The sequence below is a fragment of the Zootoca vivipara genome, chromosome 15 (assembly GCF_965207765.1).
Source record: "Zootoca vivipara chromosome 15, rZooViv2.hap1.1, whole genome shotgun sequence".
Classification (NCBI taxonomy): domain Eukaryota; kingdom Metazoa; phylum Chordata; class Lepidosauria; order Squamata; family Lacertidae; genus Zootoca; species Zootoca vivipara.
The window spans coordinates 39,248,669-39,269,501 of record NC_142598.1 but is presented as its reverse complement, the minus strand read 5'-3'; the positions used below and the strand labels follow the sequence as shown (position 1 = coordinate 39,269,501).

Genomic DNA, 20,833 nt, shown 5'->3' with positions numbered 1-20,833 from the left:
GACTGAGAAGCGCATGGTTTTTGTTTTTTAAAGATGCAAAGGCTTGCAATCAGCCAAAGTATAGAGCCCAACTTCCAAGAGACTGCGATCTACTTGCGGATTTATAAACTGGAGGTGATCTACCCCCGTTTTATTGGTGTTCAGGTCAGAGTTGTTTTTAGAGAGAGGAAATATCCCATTTTTGAGGTTAAAGTAAAAGTTCCTGACCTTTTTTTTATAATGAGGAAATGCTGCTAAAACTCTGTTCTTCATTCCACGAAGGGGAGAGGGGGCGGGGCCGGGTGCTCAAAGACAAAAGAAATGGAAAAGGAGATAGCGATCAACTCCAGCCTCGCATTCATGCAGCCGTCGGGAGAGGCAGGGGCTGCAGCCGAGTGCTGCTTCACAAACAAACGGGGGAAAGTGCTTAGAACCCAGAGAATCCAGCTGAAAAACACGAAGCAGCAACAGCAATTGCACACACACCATCCCAAGCCAGCACAGTAACCAAGTCCCAAAAGCAAGAAAGGACTCAGCAAACACTGCTGCGGCCGGCGTTGCTGCTGCTGACTCGGGGAGCTCAGTGATCTCTTCCGCACAGCGCCTATCACTATGGCTTATTTTCGGGGTACGGTTTATATTTCTCAAATGCTTAGAAATGCTGCTATGGCTTATTTTATGACTACGCCTTAAAAAGGGGGAAACACGGTAGTATTCTTCCTCTCAAGGGAAGTATAGACTCTGATGGGTAGAGTATGGGGTAAACTGCAGTTATATTGAGCAGCCTCTTCTGCACTGCTACACCCTTTTACTCACAGGCTTAAAAATAAAATGATAGCTGTTCCTCTAATTAAAATCCAATAACACTGGCTACCCACAGTGCCTTGAAATTCCGACATTTTCTCATGGCAGGAACTATAACGATCCTGTTTTAACATTCATATAATGAAATAAAAATTAAAAGCAGGTTTGCAAAGAATTCAAACGCAACTTGGTAAAGCATGCCAGGAAGTTGAACCTCTAATTACTTTTTTCTTTTTTTAAAAAAAAAAATTAAGGCTGGCTCTGCATGTTCATAAACATAATCATACTGTAAGGGATGAAAAATAATGTATAGTTTATACTCCTGAGCCACAAAAAGAATGCAAGTCATAATTCTTGCGTTACAGTGCACTTCAACAGGAGCTTTCTCTGGGTAAGGAAAAAGATTTTTCAGAACAGAGCTGCAGTCATTTATTACATTTACCCCCCCCCAAAAAAAAGGTGGGGGGAGGGGGAAGCGAAATGTTTTCATGTGGTCAAAGCATGCCTAGGATTCCAGCAGTTCTGCATTGGGCATGTCACCCCAACCTGAAATATATGAAGTTTAACCTGAGAATAGTTAAAATGATAGATGGCAGCAGAATAATAACTGAAGTTCCTTAGGCCAACTTGTGCAGCATGACCTTCATTAAGGGTGAAGTGCAACACTCTGTCAGAGGCGTTTACATGTGCCAAGTGAAAGTGGACACTTGTGCAGAACGTGGGCCTCTGCAAAGAGCTACACAGCAGTGCTTGTGTCCAAGGGGGAAAGTCACCACTTCCTGTGGAAAACAACGCTGCAAAGAAGGGGAAAGGAAATGAAGCAAATCTCTTCCAGCAGGGATTGGGTAGGAGTGTTAAGATGCAGGAAGCCTGGTTCTCAAAAACCACTTATTGTGTGGTTAGGCTTTGGAATGTGGAAAAGGGGTAAAAAAACACATGAATAAGATACAATCTCAGACTATTTATCCTAAACCTTGCAGGGAAAACTGAGACGCGTGCACAAACGATGATGGTTTTACAACAGGTTCCCAGGAAGTCAGATGCATCATATAAGTTTATTGCGTTGCCAATAGCTTTCTTAAAATTCTCTTTGCTAAAGTTGTTGGACAATGGACACACTGAGGGGTGTATTAAGAAGCCACATGGTTAATATGTAAAGCTTGATGTGAGGGTAGCTGTAGCAAATCACCATGCTGTGTTTTTCCATACTGCAGCAAGCTTCCAGGTGTATCCCTTGTAACTGCTTGAAAAGCAAGGCAGTCTTATGAACAATGGACTATAATAGGAAGCCATGTAGTATAGGAATCGGATAGACTAGGACTGGGAAAACTCCGGTTCAATTCCCAACTCAGCCATGAACCTTACTGGTTGATTTGGCACCAGTCACCATCTCTCAAACTACATAGCTGCCAAGTTCTCCCCTTTTTTAAGGGAAATTCCCTTATGCTGAATAGGCTTCCTCGCGAGAAAAGGGAAAACTTGGCAGCTATGCAAACTAGCCTACCTCCTAGGGTTGTGGTGAGGATTTTCTTTTGGAAGGGGAGACAAAATATATGCTGCCTTGAGTGAATGTTGATTTTGGAAAAGCACCGGGATACTTAATGAGGGTTTGCATGAGTTAGTACTGGGAGACTAATGTAGAGTTCCACTAAAAACTGCTTAACTAAATCAGGAATGCCATCACACAGTGCTATGAAGGTTGATTTGGCTCGAATTAAATATTTCATCGTCCACCATCCATGATGTTTGTGGGTGAGATAGGAAAATAACATACTAAATTCCACTACTTTGAAATTGTCCACAAAGATGAAACCATGGGCTTTCCCCTCCCCCACCCCAGGGTTCCTCCTTTTACCAAGAGGAGTCATCTTGCTCTATCTGAATCCGAATTTTAGTATGTTATTTTCTGGGACCTGAGCACAGTACAGAAGAACTGCTGTGGCCGTCAGGTGCTGGGCTCCCCACTGCTCTCTCCCTCCCTGCCTTTTGCTCAGCACTGGGAAGACAAAAACATAACTTTGTCCTTCCTGCCCTGCCAACGGCTACTGGGGATAGTCTAGGTCAGGCATCCCCAAACTCAGCCCTCCAGATGTTTTGGGACTACAACTCCCATGATCCCTAGCTTACAGGACCAATGGTCAGGGATGATGGGAATTGTAGTCCCAAAACATCTGGAGGGCCGAGTTTGGGGATGCCTGGTCTAGGTCCTATTGGAATCCAGCTCACATGAGCCCCAGCCAGCACAACGGTCAGAGATTATCAGAGCTGCAGTGCGACAACAGTATTTTTTTTGGGGGGGGCACCATGTTGGTTACTCCTAGCCTATCCAATTCCAGCTATTCTACAATGTCATCATGTTGCTGCTAATACAATGCCTATTCCAGGTCGCTATCAACATTCAAATATCACGAAACCTTCAGCCTGCATATACTCTTCTTTTCTGTTTCTCCAACCTGTGCTCTCTATGTACTTTTTGATATTGCCAATGTTTTCATTAAGATTAACCTCCATACTGCAATTCTACTCCCTCAAAGAAATCAGGAATGCAAAATAATCATTGTGATAAATGTGATTGGTGGATTCGTGCTGGTTTTTTAAAATGTTCACCAATACTGTTGAAAGTCAACAGCATTTACCGATTAGGCTTGAGGCTTTCCCAGAAACATTAGAAAGACTTTCAGACAAGTGTTCCAGAAAGGAAGAAGTTTCTGGTAGTGGACAGCAACAGACGGTTGAAGAGATATGACTACAGCGCCCTCCCTCCTAGTTTATATTTTCATACTGTCACAAAATGCAAGGAGGTCATCATCTTCTCAAACAGCCGTAATGGTGATTTACATCCTTCATAGGACACACACATCCAGTGAATATAGCAATTTTAAATCTCACTTCTTATACTGTAAAGACTGGAATCATATGATTTGTCTTAAACACAGCCTAACACTTTCAACAAGCCAGATTTAATCATAGTCCTGAATATGATTTATTTTCTCTAATCTTTGAACAGATGAAGTGAGCCAGTTCAATTTCATCTGACTGAATGTTAAGTTATTCTTATTTAATTATGGTTGTGTGACCATCATTTAATAGCAAATTTACCTAAGCCGCAAGATGCATTTTATTTTTGGTCTTTCAGCGCTTGATACTCTCTTTAGGACATAAAGTGCAAATTTCATAATAAATTCATAACGTGGACTGTCACCTTCAGTTTACACTGCAGCTGCTTCATTTCCAAATCTACATTCTTTGATGGAGTTGCTGGTGTCATTCCAGTAGGGCCAGATGTCACAGGAGACAGACCCTCTCTCACTTTCATAGACTGGGTCAGGTGGTCCAACTTCCCTTGTAAATCTGATTTTTCTCGCTGCAACTCAGCCAGGTTGGATGTCAGTGTCTGTTTTCCAAAGAAAGTAATAACAGTGACAGTTGTGTTCAATATGCAATGGAGACCAACGTGCTGTATAATTTTACAGTTTAGTATTACGAAATGCAACATATGCACCGTGCATTGTCCAAATTGCAAATGGGTTGGCTGATATCACTGGTTGCAAAACAGATACAACCATATTAAAGAAGAGAGAAAGGAGACAGGCTGCCTTTAGTGATATTTGCCTATCAAAGGGGAGAGGAAAACGATGTTTTAAAGAATAGTTAATACTGTTCCCCACTGCCACTGAAATTCCTTGTGATATGTATGTGAAAACAGTGAAATATTCTCAGATTTCACTTTATGTAGGAAATGTGGATTGAATGTAATGTCCGCCGGAATAAGTTCACATGAATATTCTATTGATGAATGCTATGGAGCAGTGTGCTTTGACTTATTAGGTTTGTAGGACTTGTGGAGGTTAAAGCAAAATAAGACCATATGCACTGCAGAACTTCTGTTTGGCTGGTCTTTATGTTGTTGCTTCTTCCATTCCTCATCTACACACAAGAGCCAGGAAACCACAAATTCCATAACCTTGACCCTGGGGCTGATGTACTTAACTGGTAAAAGCCAAGCTGGAGCACGACAAGATAGCAGATGTTAGTTGTTTATTCCACTGGGTAGGTCTTACCACCCAACACTGCAGCCAAAATGCTTCTCATTTAGCAACATAAATGTTAAGTCCAATTAGCAGATGAGGCTTGTTAGGGATTTAGTTCACATGAATAGCAAGCAAATAAACTATTTCAGTCTTACTGAACTTGACTGACAACAGATCCGGAGCATTTATGCAATGCAAAATGGTGCTGCAGCGTGTGTCTTAAAATGGTAAAATGAAGTATTCAGTATTCACCTTAATTTTGCTATGCTGTGGAATATAGGAACATGTTTTATTCTATAATAGCTGGAATAATCTTTTACCAGACTGTAGTCAGCAGAAAGCCACCAAGCTTTTAATGGCATAACAGCCGAAGGCTCCTTAAGAGCTCAACAACAGTACTATTTTAATATTCCAAGGATGCTTATAATATGGTAGTTTAACATAAGGAACAATTAGACAAAATGGTATTGCAATCTCTCAGAGGAGCAAAAAAACTTCCCTTGTGAAGACTCCCAATTAGACACAGCAAAAGATGCTACCATTTAAAACAGCTAGCTGTAGCTTCTTTATATTTTGTACTGAAATAAGGAGATAAGAAACAGATACACTATAATGTTATGGTAATCTGAAGGTAGAAGGCAGGAAATAGAAGAAAGGACTTAGGAAGCATGCACAAAAGCAAAGAATGTAGACAGGAAAAGGGAACATAAAAAGAACTGGAAGGAAATATTGGGGTGTTATTAAAACAGACAATGAGCTGCCCCAGAGAAAAATTGGGCGGCAGTGGGTTTGCCCAACATTTATTCTCTCCACAAAGCCTTAAGACCCATGTAATCATTTCTTGTTCTTTTTCATTGATGTCTTCACTAAATTTGCCATGTCTCTCACCTTAAAAACATCGGAACACCTGATAATGTTCATATTTTATCATTTAAACCATTCGTGTGTGTATCTCCTGTTCTATACTACTGAACCTGAAAGACTAGAAGATGGGGAATCACTGGGCTTGTTTAAAATAGGGCAGTGCTTTCTTTCAAGTTGAATAATTTGACTGTGGAGTTGGTGGAGGTATGTGTACAAAATATGATCAACACAAACCAGAGCTATACGCTATTTATTTTTAATATGGTGAGGAGTAAAGATACTCAGATAAATTATAATATGTCTGGTGTCAGACGTGTTGTGCCGGCTGGGGTACTTTGCCCACCTTTGGTCCCCACCCTCATTCAACTCTCTCACCTGTGGCTCCTAGAAGCTGTCAGCATGTGACAGCAGCCACACACACCAGGAACGGCTTCAGCAGGCTGGCTAAACCAGGTGAAGGTAGCTGATGGATCTCAAACCCTCAGTGAGTTAGGGACTTCCCCTGCATGCAAAGATAGGGTCTGGCTGATTGACCCATAGTGTAGAGGGAAGTGAGTAGCGGGTGGCATTCATCAACAAGGAAAGGGAGCCCATCGGGGAGAAGGAAAACCCTGATCCTAAACCTCTCTGCCTTGTGGGATATCTTCGGAAGAAAAGGCAAATGAGTAAACCCTACACAAATCTGGAGTGGAGTCACTAAGACTTTTGCATGGCACTTTGTACGCCTCCTTCCAGCAACTCCTGCAGCCAAGCTGGTGCCAAAGGTTTTGTTCTGCTTTCCTTTTAACCACATCAGTGAGGCTGAGATGGGGGCCTTGTCATTTGGGCAGCCTAGGACCTCCATACACAATGCCCTGGCTTGAGCCCTGGGGAGGTCACTTCGGTGCTGCTAACACAGCAGTTTGACTTCACCCCCAGAGGCGCACTCTTGAGACAGACGGATGCCAACAACAATTCACACTCTATTTTACTTTGTGTGATCCTGTGATGTGACATACACCACGTTGGCTGGAGTTGATAGGAGCGGTAGTCTGGGGGCACCAGGTTGGAGAAGGGTAACATACACATAATTATATTGAAAGCAATGAAGACATTAACTATCAATTGTAAAAGAAACCAACTTCCCCCTAAAAGCTTTAAGCAACAAAACCACAAGTTGGTTAAAATGAGACTGAAAAACATTGAAACTTAACCTATACTCCAGTCACCCCAAAACCCTATCCAAATACCAAATACCATAATTGACAGATTCAGTAACCCAGATCCATCAAAGTGAGTCTCAACAAGGCTTCTTCAACCTTGAGTCTACAAATGTGCTTGGACCAGAACCCCAGCTATCTCTAATAATTTTTGCTGGAGTTGATAGGAGGTCCACATGCTCCTCTGAGAACCACTGAAGACGTCTTATTAATTATGTCCATGTACCAAGTTCCAAAGCTAGGGGAGCAAAGAGGATAAGTTTCGTAGGCTGTTCTCCAGTATGGAAGTCTCTCCCAGTATAAACCTTCCAGAGCATACAACCTATTTGTCTAAGCTAACCTTTACAGCTCAAGAGTCAAGAAAGCTTGGGGAAACTTCACAGCATTTGAATATATTTTATTATGTTCTGATGGATGGTGTTTGCTTTTGTAATCTGCTCTGAGCCTTTGAGAAAGGATAGGTTGTAGCGCTAGAATCACAGAGTTGGGGTATCTTCTGTTCAGATCTGTTACTCTAGATCTAGTCTTCCCTATCTCAAGGGCTCTGGGCAGGTCACAAAAGCACCTTCCAGCAGAATTGAAACTAAATATATAAATAGCTATCGATTATTATAGTAAAAATAATCTTCATGTCTACCCTATTTATATAAACTTGTAATAGCATTAAAATAGATCTTTCATATAGTACATACCTTGGGAAAACTCTTTTAGCACTTAATGAAAGGTCATGTTATAATTTAGATTAGACAAAGAAAGGCCTGGCACGTTAGTATTAAAAACATAGTAGGGGGTGGTAGCTGAGGGCTTCTGCTTAATCAAGATAATCAAGATACACTTCTTTGCTGATCTGATGAACTCAGTAGATAATAGCAAAAGCCAGCAGATGTATGGATAAGCTGACTGAAGTTAGTGTAAACAGCATGCATTATTCCAAAAACTCTCTAGGTAACTGGCAGCAGGTTAGGATAGCAGCTGTAGACAAAAAAAACATCCAATTTCTTTTCTGTAGATATACTTTTAATGGTGATCCTCAGAGGATTTTAATTACATGTGTGTGTATGTGTGTGTTTTATATTGTCCAGGAGCAACAGCAAAACCATAATTAAGGTACTAGAATTTAAACTGGAGACAGTGATATTATTAAGTAAGATGCCTTAAAAACTGACTTGATGCACTAATGCTTTGTAAAAGCTTCTGCATAACAGAGTATGTCTGTAGGGTTTTCTTGTATATCTGCCTCTCCTCTAAGCTCTCAAGTAAAGTATTTTACCAAAGACTTCGCCCCTAGAATAAAGGCTTTAGCTTTGAACCATACCTTTGTGTAGTAGATTACACTGCTGTTTATATAGTATTCTAAGAAAGGTTGGAGAAAAATTTAACCAAATGCCACATTCTGCGTCATGCACCCCTATTCTGACACCTTTATGAAAATAATTGTCTGAAACAGAAAATTGTAGGGTTTTTTTTTAAAAAAAAGAACATTAAAAAAGCTCTGCCAAAGCAAAGGCCCGTCTAGTCTTGCGGTCACAGTGGCCAGCCAGATACCCATGGAAAGCCCACCTGCAGAATCTGAGCTTGTGTCATGTGGTTCTGTCCAACCATTTAGGCTCAGGACCACAATACCCCAAGGACTGCCTCTCTCCATATGAACCTACCCGGACCCCGACTCCATCATCTGAGGCCCTTCTTCGTGTGCCTCCTCCACGAGAGGTCCGGTAGGTCTGGCAACACGAGAACGGGCTTTTTCTGCAGCGGCTCCCCTTTTGTGGAATGCTCTCCCCAGGGAGGCTTGCCGGGCGCCTTCATTACATATATACACCTTCAGGCACAAGGCAAAACGTTCCTCTTTAACAAGGCCTTTGGGTGATTGACATCCAATGCCCTTTTAAAATGTGTTGGGGAGGGGGGTTATTGGGCCTTTTTTGTTTTTATTGTGTATTTTGTGGTTTTATGCTGTGATTTTATGTTGTGAACCACGTGGCAGGAATAGGACAGTATGCAAATGACAATAATTTATGCTTTAGTCTAATTGAAACTAATGAAACAAATCACCCAAACCACATAAGGTAGCTGCCCAGAGTGGCGGGAGAGACCCGGCCAGATGGGCGGGGTATAAACAATAAATAATAATAATTATTATTATCCAGAGGGTACCATGCTGCCTACCCCTGCTCTAAGGTATGTTTGACCTTTACACTGGTAAAACACTCACCAACACACTGAAAGCAATGTATTACAGGGAGGGATCAGGGAGGTCATTACACCCACGTTGTTATTTGTTCAATAACAAATGTAGCCTTCAGCATTATGCAACTGAAAGCACAACGCCCCCTTCAAAATGTTTAGGTTAGTGTGTGTTATGAAATTCCCATCAACATCAGAGCATATTCCAATGCTGAGAGAGTGTAATTTCTCTGGTCGTTCGCTTTTCCTCCAGAGATTATCCTACTGACTCCTCCAGCATCACTTATACCCAGTCCTCTCTAGTTGACATCACAGCTCGGATCATCTGTGCGGCATACGAAGGGAATGCCAGAGAGGAACTGAGAGACTGAAAGTAGTTTTTATGGGGACCAGAAGGCTGCAAGGCAGGCTGGAATGGTTAAGTGTTGAAGCAGTTATAAATTAACACAGAACTCTGCAAAATTATAGCACCAAATGGGACTAGATAAATATACCCATGATCTTCTATTTCTTGCAGATTTGAAGCTTCATATAGGTAAAATACTTATGAAAAACAACAGATGTGGGACATCAGGCCACTACTGCCTTCAGATAAGAGGCTATAATAATTTAATAACTTGGAATTCCAAGGTGCATTTTTTTTTATGCAAGGAAAGGGAAGGAAGTCTTTCTTCTACTATACAACTACATGGAGAAAAATGGAAATGAGAAATGGCCACCTTGTCAGATAAGATGGACAAAGCAGGGAGGGAAAGAATATCCTTCGTTGCTCGGTTTCGTAAGAGCTGCCAAGATTACACATTTATAAACTATTTCCAGATAGTTACTGAAAGATAACAGTGTATTTCGCAAAATGTCAAGCAAATGAAGGTAATGCAGAGGACTTTTTAACGAGTACTTTAGCTAGTTGCTAGACTTCATCAGCCTTTAGAGACCATTAAGTACCCTTTGGTTAATTGGCCAGTGGTAGATTAATCTTTTATTCCAGCAGCACTGTTTTAACACCCCTTGCACTCTGTCAGAATAGCAGCTGAATGACAAAATAATATTGTGCATGAATAATAAGCAGAAAAGTTAAATTAACATTTCATATTTCATATGCCATACCTGTATGTCAGCGAGAGAAAAACTTTATTTTCAAGTCCCTGACATTCAACTCTTTTTTAAAGCAATCCAATGTTGACATCTCATCGAGTTGAATCTTCCTAATTACTGCTAATTGCCTATCAAGATTTTGCTCCCCTTGAAGTTCAGTTGTCTAGTATAAATGAACACTGCTCTAGCGCTTGCTGCACAGACAGCCATGATACTTGAGGTGTGCTACATTATTATGAGGTCATACTAAATATGGTTTGCAATTAACAAAGCAGCTTTTAAAGATGCTTAAAGGTACCGAAAATGCCAATCTCTAATGAAGTGTTTAAACTACATCCCAACAGAGAAATAGAGGTATGTTCCTGTGGCTAATACTGCTTTTTGCCTTAAAAAAAATCATTTGTAAGTATTTTTTCCTGCCAATGGGATTCACACTGTAGTTTCAGTTCAAAAGGTCACACTAACACGCTTTAAGGAAGATTTTGCAAACTGTCACCTCATGTGCGGAAATTAAATGCTGAAACTTATGGCAAAACCTGTTATTCTTATGTTCTTATATATATCATAAAAGTCTCAATTTGGCAACACATCAAAAATGTGTTAAGCAGGCCACAAACTGAAGATGACCCATCTAAAGAAGTCATCCATTAAGAAAATAATCCTGAAATTATCTCTCAAAGCATCTCCCCTCTCTCCCCGCTTTTCAAATAGGGCCAAATCAAGTTCTTGATTGTCGCTTCATACATTAGGGCACTGAAGGGAAGTTTATCTAGGAATGGCAGGGTGAACTAATGTATGGCATTAATACATTTATGAATGTTCCACAAATGTGCAAACTTGTGGTTTTAAAAATCAAAACAATGTGTGTACACTTCTTATGAACTGCTAGCTTCTGAGTGTTAGCAGAAAGGAACATCAATAAACTAACAAACTAATTAATGTAATATAACTAATTGTAAGTTGCTGATTACCAGAGATAAATATAAATTAAACCAGTATCCCACAGAGCTAGAATTCTTTCAGCTGAATTAGGCCAATGAATTCATCATAGCTATTGTGAACTGTTTACTTGAATGCACAGGTGACCTGAAGAGACCTTAAAAGGCTCTTTTGCTCCTTTTAAGAGGGCCTTTTTGGTAGTGGTGCCCACCCTGTGGAATGCCCTCCCGTCAGATGTCAAGGAAATAAAACCACCACCTGACTTTTAGAAGACATCTGAAGGCAGCCCTGTTTAGGGAAGTTTTTAATGTTTGATATTTTATTGTGCTTTTAATTCTGTTGGGAGCTGCTCAGAGTGGCTGGGCAAACCTAGCCTGGTGGGCAGGGTATAAATAATAAAGAATAATAGTTATTATTATTATTATTATTATTATTATTATTATTGGTTAGAATTTATGTAGTCACATAAATCTGGCTATAGACATTATTGCATTTATCTATTTATTATTGCATACATTTCCTGTAATCCAAGTACAGGCAACCCCCAAATTGGGCAGGGGTTGAGTTCTGGGTGATCATGCGTGATCATGCCCACCTTACTATGCTCCCGTTCTACCTTCTTCTAGGTCCAAAAGGACCCACCCATTGGAGGTCACATGACAATTGGACACGCCTAAAATGGTTGCTGCCTGTAGATTTATAATCACACATTTGGTTCTGGCTTATTGAGTGAACTTTCACAGTATCTTTTATACAAAACCAAATACTTACACTTATGTGAACACAGGCAAATACGATACATTCATGCTCACTGTCCATTATAAGTTCAAAATCCTGTTGTAGGCACCAATGTACCACTTAGGCAGGACACAAGAGGATATCTTTGGATGTTATGTTACAGTTCAGGTGCCCTGCTGTTGCTGCTCACACCAAATATTGGAGGAAGGAAAACAACATGTTCAGAATGGCAAAATTAGGTTAGCACATCTCAAAGTAGAGGCTGGCTTTACTATGTTATTATCCAGCATCTTGCCGCATTTAAGTGCTGTAAATGAAGTACTTATATGAGAGCCAGTCAGGGAATTTCACAGCCTCTACAGCTCATTACAAATTTAACAGCAGCAATGCTCAGTATTGATATGTTTCAGGTAACACACAAATATACTCATTGCAGAATGGGTGTTGGATGCTTCCATCTGTTTTCCACATAGCCAGCAAAAATATGGAGAAGCAAACATTAACATAATAGTAACATAATATTAGGGACCCAGGCGGCGCTGTGGTTAAACCACTGAGCCTAGGGCTTGCTGATCAGAAGGTCGGCGGTTCGAATCCCTGTGACGGGGTGAGCTCCCGTTGCTTGGTCCCAGCTCCTGCCAACCTAGCAGTTTGAAAGCACGTCAAAATGCAAGTAGATAAATAGGAACCGCTACAGCGGGGAAGGTAAACGGCGTTTCCATGTGCTGCTCTGGTTTGCCAGAAGCGGCTTTGTCATGCTGGCCACATGACCTGGAAGCTATACGCCAGCTCCCTCGGCCAATAATGCGAGATGAGCGCGCACCCCAGCGTCGGTTATGACTGGACCTAATGGTCAGGGGTCCCTTTACCTTTACCTTAACATAATATTAAGGGTTTATTTTTTTTAATTGCTTCTGGTTATTTAAATTGAATGTAACTAAAGTATATAGTCTTCCAAATTTTTACATGCACAAAAAAATAAGGGGATGCTGAAAATTCCTTTGCAGCATTAAGTTCTCTTTTAGGCGTGGAAGCAGCATTTTCTCTAGACTCTTCTTGTGCAGTAAGTACAAAAGAAGAATATACAATATTTTCCCCCTTTATTTTGCTTCCGTGCAGCTCAGGCACTTCACTGCCTTCTTCTTCAGCTGTAATAACGTTATACTGCATGGAATGTAGGAAGCTGTCTCCTATCAGTGGCCCACGAAGCTCAGAATTATAGGTATTTACTTACTGGCATGAATACTGTACCCTTTAGCCAAAAAGCCTCTCAAAACAGCGTACAGAACAGGGGTCTCTCCTAACCTTACCTGGAAATGCTGGGAATTCAGCCTGAGATCTTTTGAAATGAAAAATGTTGTGTTAACTTTCTCAATAATTTTTAACACAAGTAAATGTATACAAACTACTGAGAAATCATGATAATGATAACACCTCTGGACAAAAGTAAGTAAGTAGCTGTTAACTGCTGGAGAAAGTACAAAGCTCTATATAGCTTTGAGTTTCGTTCATACTAAGATGGCGAGAATAAAACAGGATATAAGATGTTCTGGATGACATTTTTGCTACCATTATCCTGAAATATGTGACTGTTGAATAAAAATGCTGTGAGACCTTACTCCTGAGGTCCCCAATCCTATCAAACCTGTAAATGCAAGTGAAAATTAAAAAGGACGCAATCATTTTCTTGTTAATTCTGCATCTGTTGTTCTCACTTTTAAAGGACTCCTGCTTTATCCAACAGCTTGAGGAAACCATTTAAATTTTTCACCCATCTTCCGGAACATGGAAAGGCCTGCGACAGTAAGCAGAATCTCAACAGGGCTAATAGGGAGGGGAGCCAGGCACATTTCCACTGGCAAATTATAGTTGCCAATCCTGGCCACAATATTGTTGTCAAACTCCACCTGTGCCTTCAGTTACCAGGCTTTTCAAGATTGTACTCTGGCTTAGTCCTGATGAGCCATTTGGCTCTGAGCTACAGAATTAACTCTCTGAGCAACTTAGCCTGCTCCCCGCAGAGTGCTTGCATTGTCAATCTTTATCTCCTATCAAAGAGAGGGTCTGCCTAAATGGTTCTATGAACACTTCATGTGCCGAACTACATTCAGGCTGGGAGGGTACTCTTTATGGACTTGGCAGAGGATTTGATAGTGGGAGGAAATCACTCAGCAATGGATAAAAATCACTGCATGCACCGAAGTGCGACGATAGAGTTTAGAAAACATCCGTACAGGCCAAACTAATGGCGCTCGAGTAACGACCAAGAGTGGAGGCTGTGTGCAAGGAAATCAAATCTTTCCCAAGCCATAAACTCACTAAGGGGGAAAGGAAGAATACTCAGTGTCCAATCTTCAATACAGGGATAACAATGCTGACCTACTGTACAGGGTTGTTGTGGGGATGAAGACGACAGAGGTGAAATGCTCCAAATTATTTAAAAGTGCTATAACAACATAAACATTAAAAATTTGGCAAGTTTTAATTAGTAACAATAGTAATATTAAATGGAATTGTAATCAAACTAAAAAAATGGTTGTTTTCTGCCAATTTCCCACTGCTCAGGTTTTTGTTTATTAATATCAGTTGTGGCACATGGTCACATATTTGCGGCTTCAGTCATTTGAATATTATTGGTAAGTTTGTTTGAAAATGTTGTCTATTTTGCATAAAAGCCAGGGCAAATGCTAGTTAGCAAAATCCACATTTGGATGGCTTATTCATTAGGCAACTAAAATGTTACGAAGTAGTGTGCCCACCTTGAAGCTTTCCTGAATGCTTCATTAGGGTAGATTGGTTTTTCGATTTTTAATTTTTAAAAAAGAGGGGGGGCAGCTTATGTTGAAGCATGTTTGAATCATGGCTTCCCTCAAAGAATCTTGGGGACTGTAGTTTGTTTGGGGTGTTGGGAATTGTAGTTCTTTGAGGAGTAAACTATTGTTCCCAGGATCCTTCGTGATTCTATGTGTGAAAGGGGAAACCTGGGAGGAAGCAGGCAGTCCAATGAAGCTACTAGGTGCCATGCAGGTTCCAGGTTGCACACCTAGAAGTGATGGGAAGAAGCATACAATAGTTGATCACCTACAGTACATTTAATCTCTGGCTTTGTGTATAAAAAGCTTTCTCTGTATTCCTGTTTTCCACTTACCAAGGAACTTGTGTGTTTCACATAATGATGGAGATAATTGCTATTATTGATTAATTTATATACCAGTCATATGCTTATATAGCAGTTTACAACTACATATAAAATCCAAATATATTTAAACTACATAGAGCAGGGGTCGGCAACATAAGGCCCATGGGCCACAAGCGGCCCATGAGAGTCATTTAACCGCCCCATGGACCCCCGCTCGGGGACCCCCACCACCCGCCCGGTCGGTTTCCATGCGGTGCACTAAACTGGTGTGCAGCAGAGCGGAGACCGCCTTCCGTGACACTGGCCGCCTTCCCACTGGCTGCAGGAAGCTCCTGCAGCCAATGGGAAGCAGGAGCTTCCTCCGTGCCGGAAACAGCGTTTGCACATGCATGCACACTCCGGCCTGCCGCGGCGTCTGCGGGAACGCGAACCAGCCCAAGCCACAAAACCTTTGCCAAGCCCTGACATAAAGCATCCCTAATATACAATGAATAAGCTAATTAAGAAGAATGACAAAACACTTAAAAGCAGTTTAAACAATAAGATCAGAAGATCAAGCTCAGAGGAGTGCTTGCCTAAAGAAGTGTGTTTTCAGCAGCCGGCAGAATGGGCCTCTCATATTAGAGCACAGAGGGTCTTCCATAACACTGGCGCCACCAGTAAAAGAAGCCTACCACCATGTTACCAAAAGCTGATCATCATCATCAGGCTGTGGCAAATCTAACTGTGTACCACTTGCTGATCCCAGTACCCTTATCAGGCAGTTGAGAGAAATAGTTTTCTATCTGGTCCAAATTTATTTAGGGCTGGCTTGGTGGCTGATAGCCAGTGGTGATTCCTCAGCACTGGCAGGATATGTACCCAATGATGAGCATCCCTCACCACAGTTCCTTACGTATTATCTGGGTTTTATATTTTCAAAAACAGAGGATCAACCATTGTATGCTTCTTCTTCCCAGCTAGATTTCTTTACCGCCTTCTGGTCTGATGAATATTTTCAGCAACCTCAAAATCTAACGCCCTATTAGTAACATTTTGGTTGACTCCATCAAGGTATTGCCCTAATGTGGAATTTGGAATTTTTGTTCTGAGCCTTTGCTTTTTATTAGTTAACAAAAACTTGTTTCACATTTGATTTGACAGTTTAGTTTCTTGGAAAAAAAATCTGTACATTCTAAAATAAATAATTCAGTTATTTTTGAAATGCATACCAAAACATTTTGAAAACATGTACAGTGCAGGAGTTTTTTTTGGATAGTATTACCATGAGATCAAAGCCATAGATTTTGTGACCACAGTGCATGCTGAGATTTTAATAAGACAGGCTCTCTCTCTTTCCCTCTCTCCCTCTATCCCACACACCTGTAGGTGAACTGAGACTAGCAAGGGAATTCCTACAGGGAATATAAGCAGATTCTTTTATTCTGTGATGTATGAGAACTATCAATTTGCTACAAACAGAACAGAAATTATTGACTTGTGTTGTTCAGATCACATTTACTGACTTAAAATATTCTGATCCCAAGTGCATTTGAAAACAGAGTGGAAAAATAGTATGGCTTTATTGGACAGGGTATTTCAAATGATAATCATACTTCTCTGAAACATAATATAAAAACCGCAGCCATTGGGTTAATAAATATCACTCGCCTGAGCTAGAATATAGGACATAGGGATAAGACAGTCACGTCCAATTCCACATAGATTCTCAGCTTGGGTCCTGTTTTTTTGCCCAGTTTACCTTACGAACATGATCCAAGTGACATTTCACAAATTCCTGGATAAATGTTGCTACACTCTGCCAGCAGAGAGACAGGCTGTGTCATGTACAGATCAATAATAGCACCGTGTTTCATCAGCCTCAAAATCAAAAGTGCTTCATCTGGCAAAAGCCATAGCCCTTGAGAACCCGACATATATATACTAAATATCCTACTAGGATTGTCCGCTATACAGGCTGCCAAGTCAAAGTAAAAACAATTCAGGGGGTAGACAATGAAAAATTATATAAATAGGACTTTTCAGCTGTTATCACCAGAGCTGTACAAAGGAAAATCACAAACTAGCTGCCGCAAAGAAAAGCTGTTTTTCAGTTCTTAGCATAAATACTTTTGGAAAAATTAACTGCTACCATGAGGTGCTTTGTCCAGAAAATAAACTGCCCTGGTGAGTATGAAGGGCACAAACACTAAAATACATTCATTGGGCTGTGGTAGCACATAGGAAAAAAATACTAGAACCCATATAGGAAAGTAAAAATAAAAAACACTTAATGTAACATTTTATCAGAATATAGTATACAGTGGTACCTCTACTTACGAATGTTTCTACTTACGAATGGAGCTCCGTCTGCCATCTTGGATGCGGTTTAGATAGGATTTTTTCTACTTACGAATTTTTAGATAGGGTTGCTTCTACTTACGAATTTTTTCTCCCAATGCATTCCTATGGGATTCGACTTACAAATTTTTGCGACTTACAAATGTGTGTTCGGAACGCATTAAATTCGTAAGTAGAGGTACAACTGTATAGGCATGGCTTAGGATCCCAGTACCTAGCTTCTCAAGTTACAGAACCTTGGAAAGCCCAGTTGGCAAGTCCATCATCTGAGTTCTTGGAAAGCTTTCAATAAATGCAGTTGAGGAGACAGCTAAGAATGAGCACAAATGGCCATCTAGCTGCACTTGATGAAGGCAGGAGCAAACTGAATCCTGGGAGCCCTACATCAACCTGTGGGCAGAGCCAACACCCAATCTGCTGACTTTTAGTTGTGGGCTTCATTTTTGGTATAAAAAATAACAAGAAGAAGAAACAAGAAGAAGCAACTTAAGCCTTACAGTTTTGTTTCTACGTTTCCATGCAAAATGAAGCTAAGTCTTATTTGTGAAACAGAAACTGAGAACTAATTTTTTGGTAGATGGGATTTTGAGCCAGCAGAAATGTACGGTATTCAGTACTCTGGCTACAATCCAGAATCACACACACACACACACACACACACACACACACACACTTGAAACATTCATTTCAGAATACAGTATATACCTGAACCTATATCAAATGCAAATATATTGACACAAATTGTGCACAGAAAGCAGAGAATGGCCTCAAACAACTCCAACCGCACTTCATTTTCAGAGTGCTACAGATTATTATTTTTGATGGGTTGGATATATTCTGAATATCTTGGCAGTCACCAACACTGGCTATTGAATATAGTTGATACAGAAAGAATTTGAGTACTGAACCCAGCAAATGCCCACTGGCAAAGGAAAAGCCAACCTGTACCCACTTTGTTTCCCTTTTGTGAGTCTCACACACCAAGTAAAAGCACAAGCCTTCTTCACAACAGTGGAGAAAAGATCTTAGGAAATGTTTCCTACCCCAGCATGCAAATATAAAGGAATTTATAAATTTTCCAAAACGTGCAAACAGATTCCATCCAGGAGACATTTGCTTCTCATCTTAGATTGTTTAAGTTTAAGTTTAGATGAGTTAAATTGTATTTTTCAGGACAACTGCTTTTGTATCCGGAACAGACACACACAAGTTGTATGTAACTAAAGAGAAGAAGCAATTAAAAGCTTTTAAAAAGTGACTTTTGTACATGCTAAAGGTTTACCTAGGACATAGGCAATGCTGATGGTTTTAACTCCAGTTAAGAGTGAGTAATTAGAATAATCAAAGATACAAATGACAATCTAGAACATAATTTAGCACAAGTAGCACCCTCTAATCCTATGATTCAGGAATATAGAAGGACTATTTCCTTTCTTAGAAACAGACTTCCAGACACCATTAGCTTTTTTATTCTTTCATGTGAGAGCAATCATTATTAAATACAAAAATAAATAGAATATGTTAAAAATAACAAGTGCTTGGGGGAACGCTTATAAACGCTTATAAAGATTTAGCAGGAATGTTTAAACCACTATCAAGAAAAGAAAAAGAAAATAAGGGATTTGCAAATGAAAACTTGTGATACAATTATAGCAAGATCACGCCATATGTACAGGAGAAAACTGATATAGTTTGTATTAAGTTTGCAACTAAAAGGAAAGGGCCATATACGGTTTTAAACTCCCGATAAATACAAGAATATAAAGCACATACCTAACGGGCTCATTGGAAATGGGAGTTTCAAGTGCTGAACATCAACTGAATCAGGCCCCTTACTTTATGCCAAGGAGATCCACAGGGACGTGCCTTTGTTTTCTAGGATGGCTTTGCACCAGTATCTGAATACCAGCACTCCCTCTCTGAGGATAATTCACTTGCCTTGCCACATTATACCTTTTTAGCATCTAGCATCTATCAACATTCAGTTTGCATTACAATGAATATAAGCACTCAGACAGGTCTGATTCATGCCAAACAGCTGCTGTAATTTATGAATAAGCCGCATTTCCAACATGCAGCCTATGTAAGTTCATTAATAATGGAAGACTTTTTAAATAGCAATCCTGCTTTAGAGATCAGTAGAACATAAAAGGCATTTTGTTTGATCGCGGAAACACAAACCTACGGAAAGAAAAAAATCTCCTACTGTATCGTGCCCTTGTACTTTAAAAATATGTATGTCACAAAATGAAAGAGTTACTAATTAGTATCATAATGCTGAAATGGAACCCCTAAAAAGGTCACCCAGACCCAGTCACCAAGAGACCACCCACACACTAGCCAGAGAGCAATCCAATAATTATAATAATAATTTTATTATTTATACCCTGTCCACCTGACTGGCTCGCCCCAACCACTCTGGGCGGCTTCCAGCATATATAAAAACATAATAAAACATCAAACATTAACAACTTCCCTATACAGGGCTGCCTTCTGGTGTCTTTTAAAGGTTGTATAGTTACTTATCTCCTTGAAGTCTCATGGGAGGGCATTCCACACGGAGGGTGACACCAGCAAGAAGGCCCCCTGCCTGGTTCCCTGTATGGAAACCACCAGAAGGCCCTTGGAGCTGGACCTCAGTTTCCGGGCCGAATGATGGGGTCGAGATGCTCCTTCAGCTATACAGGGCCGAGGCTCTTGAGGGCTTTAAAGGTCAGCTCCAACACAATGCCACCCACATTAGCAGAGAGTGCTGAACACAAGAAAAGTGTTGGGGGCAAACAGCTTCAGGTGGCTTCTACCAGACCTGTGCTCCTCCAGATATTGTTAGGCTCCAACTCCCATCAACCCAACCAGCATGTCCCAATGTCTGGAATGATACAAAAATCCCTGCCCGCCCATGGAAATTGGTCAGACCTTGATGAGAAAAAATTGCTTCCCATCCTACTGATCTGTGGCTGGGACCAAAACAAAAAGTTGCAGACAACTGTATGTGTAGAAATCAGCTTCAATATGTGCAGCCCCATAGCCTAAATCTGCACAGCTTCAGCCTGGATTCTGTTTCTCAGTCACCCTGTGTGATAGATACTAGGGTGTGATGGAATGTCAGGAACTGGTATACATTATTATTGTTCTTATTTATTAAATTTGTATACTACCCTATACCCACAGGTCTCAGGGCAGTTCTCAACATAAAACCACAATACGTATAAAAAAAACACATAATAAAAACAAAAACAAGAAAAACCCAATAATCCCCCCACATACACATTTTAAAAGGGCTTTGTATGTCAACCAGCCAAGACCTGGTTAAAGAGGAATGTTTTTGCCTTGCACCTATAGGTGTATAATGAAGGCACCAGGCGAGCCTTACTGGGAAGAGCATTCCACAAATGGGGAGCCACTGCAGAAAAGGCCCATTCTTGTGTTGCCACCCTCTGGACCTCTTGTGGAGGAGGCACGCGAAAAAGGGGCTTAGGGTCCAGCTAGGGGAGAGGAAGTGAATGAGAATGAGTTGTGAA

At 40.7% G+C, this 20,833-nt stretch overlaps 1 protein-coding gene across 2 annotated transcripts in view; it reads right to left on the bottom strand.

The window, feature by feature from the left end:
- CNTLN (centlein) overlaps positions 1-20,833 on the bottom strand; it is a 174,297-nt gene that overhangs the window by 41,582 nt on the left and 111,882 nt on the right. For both annotated transcript variants that reach the window (XM_035140509.3, XM_035140510.3), the window contains one exon: positions 3,986-4,177. In XM_035140509.3, coding sequence (XP_034996400.3) covers positions 3,986-4,177 — 192 coding nt within the window. The remainder of the gene's footprint in view (positions 1-3,985; positions 4,178-20,833) is intronic.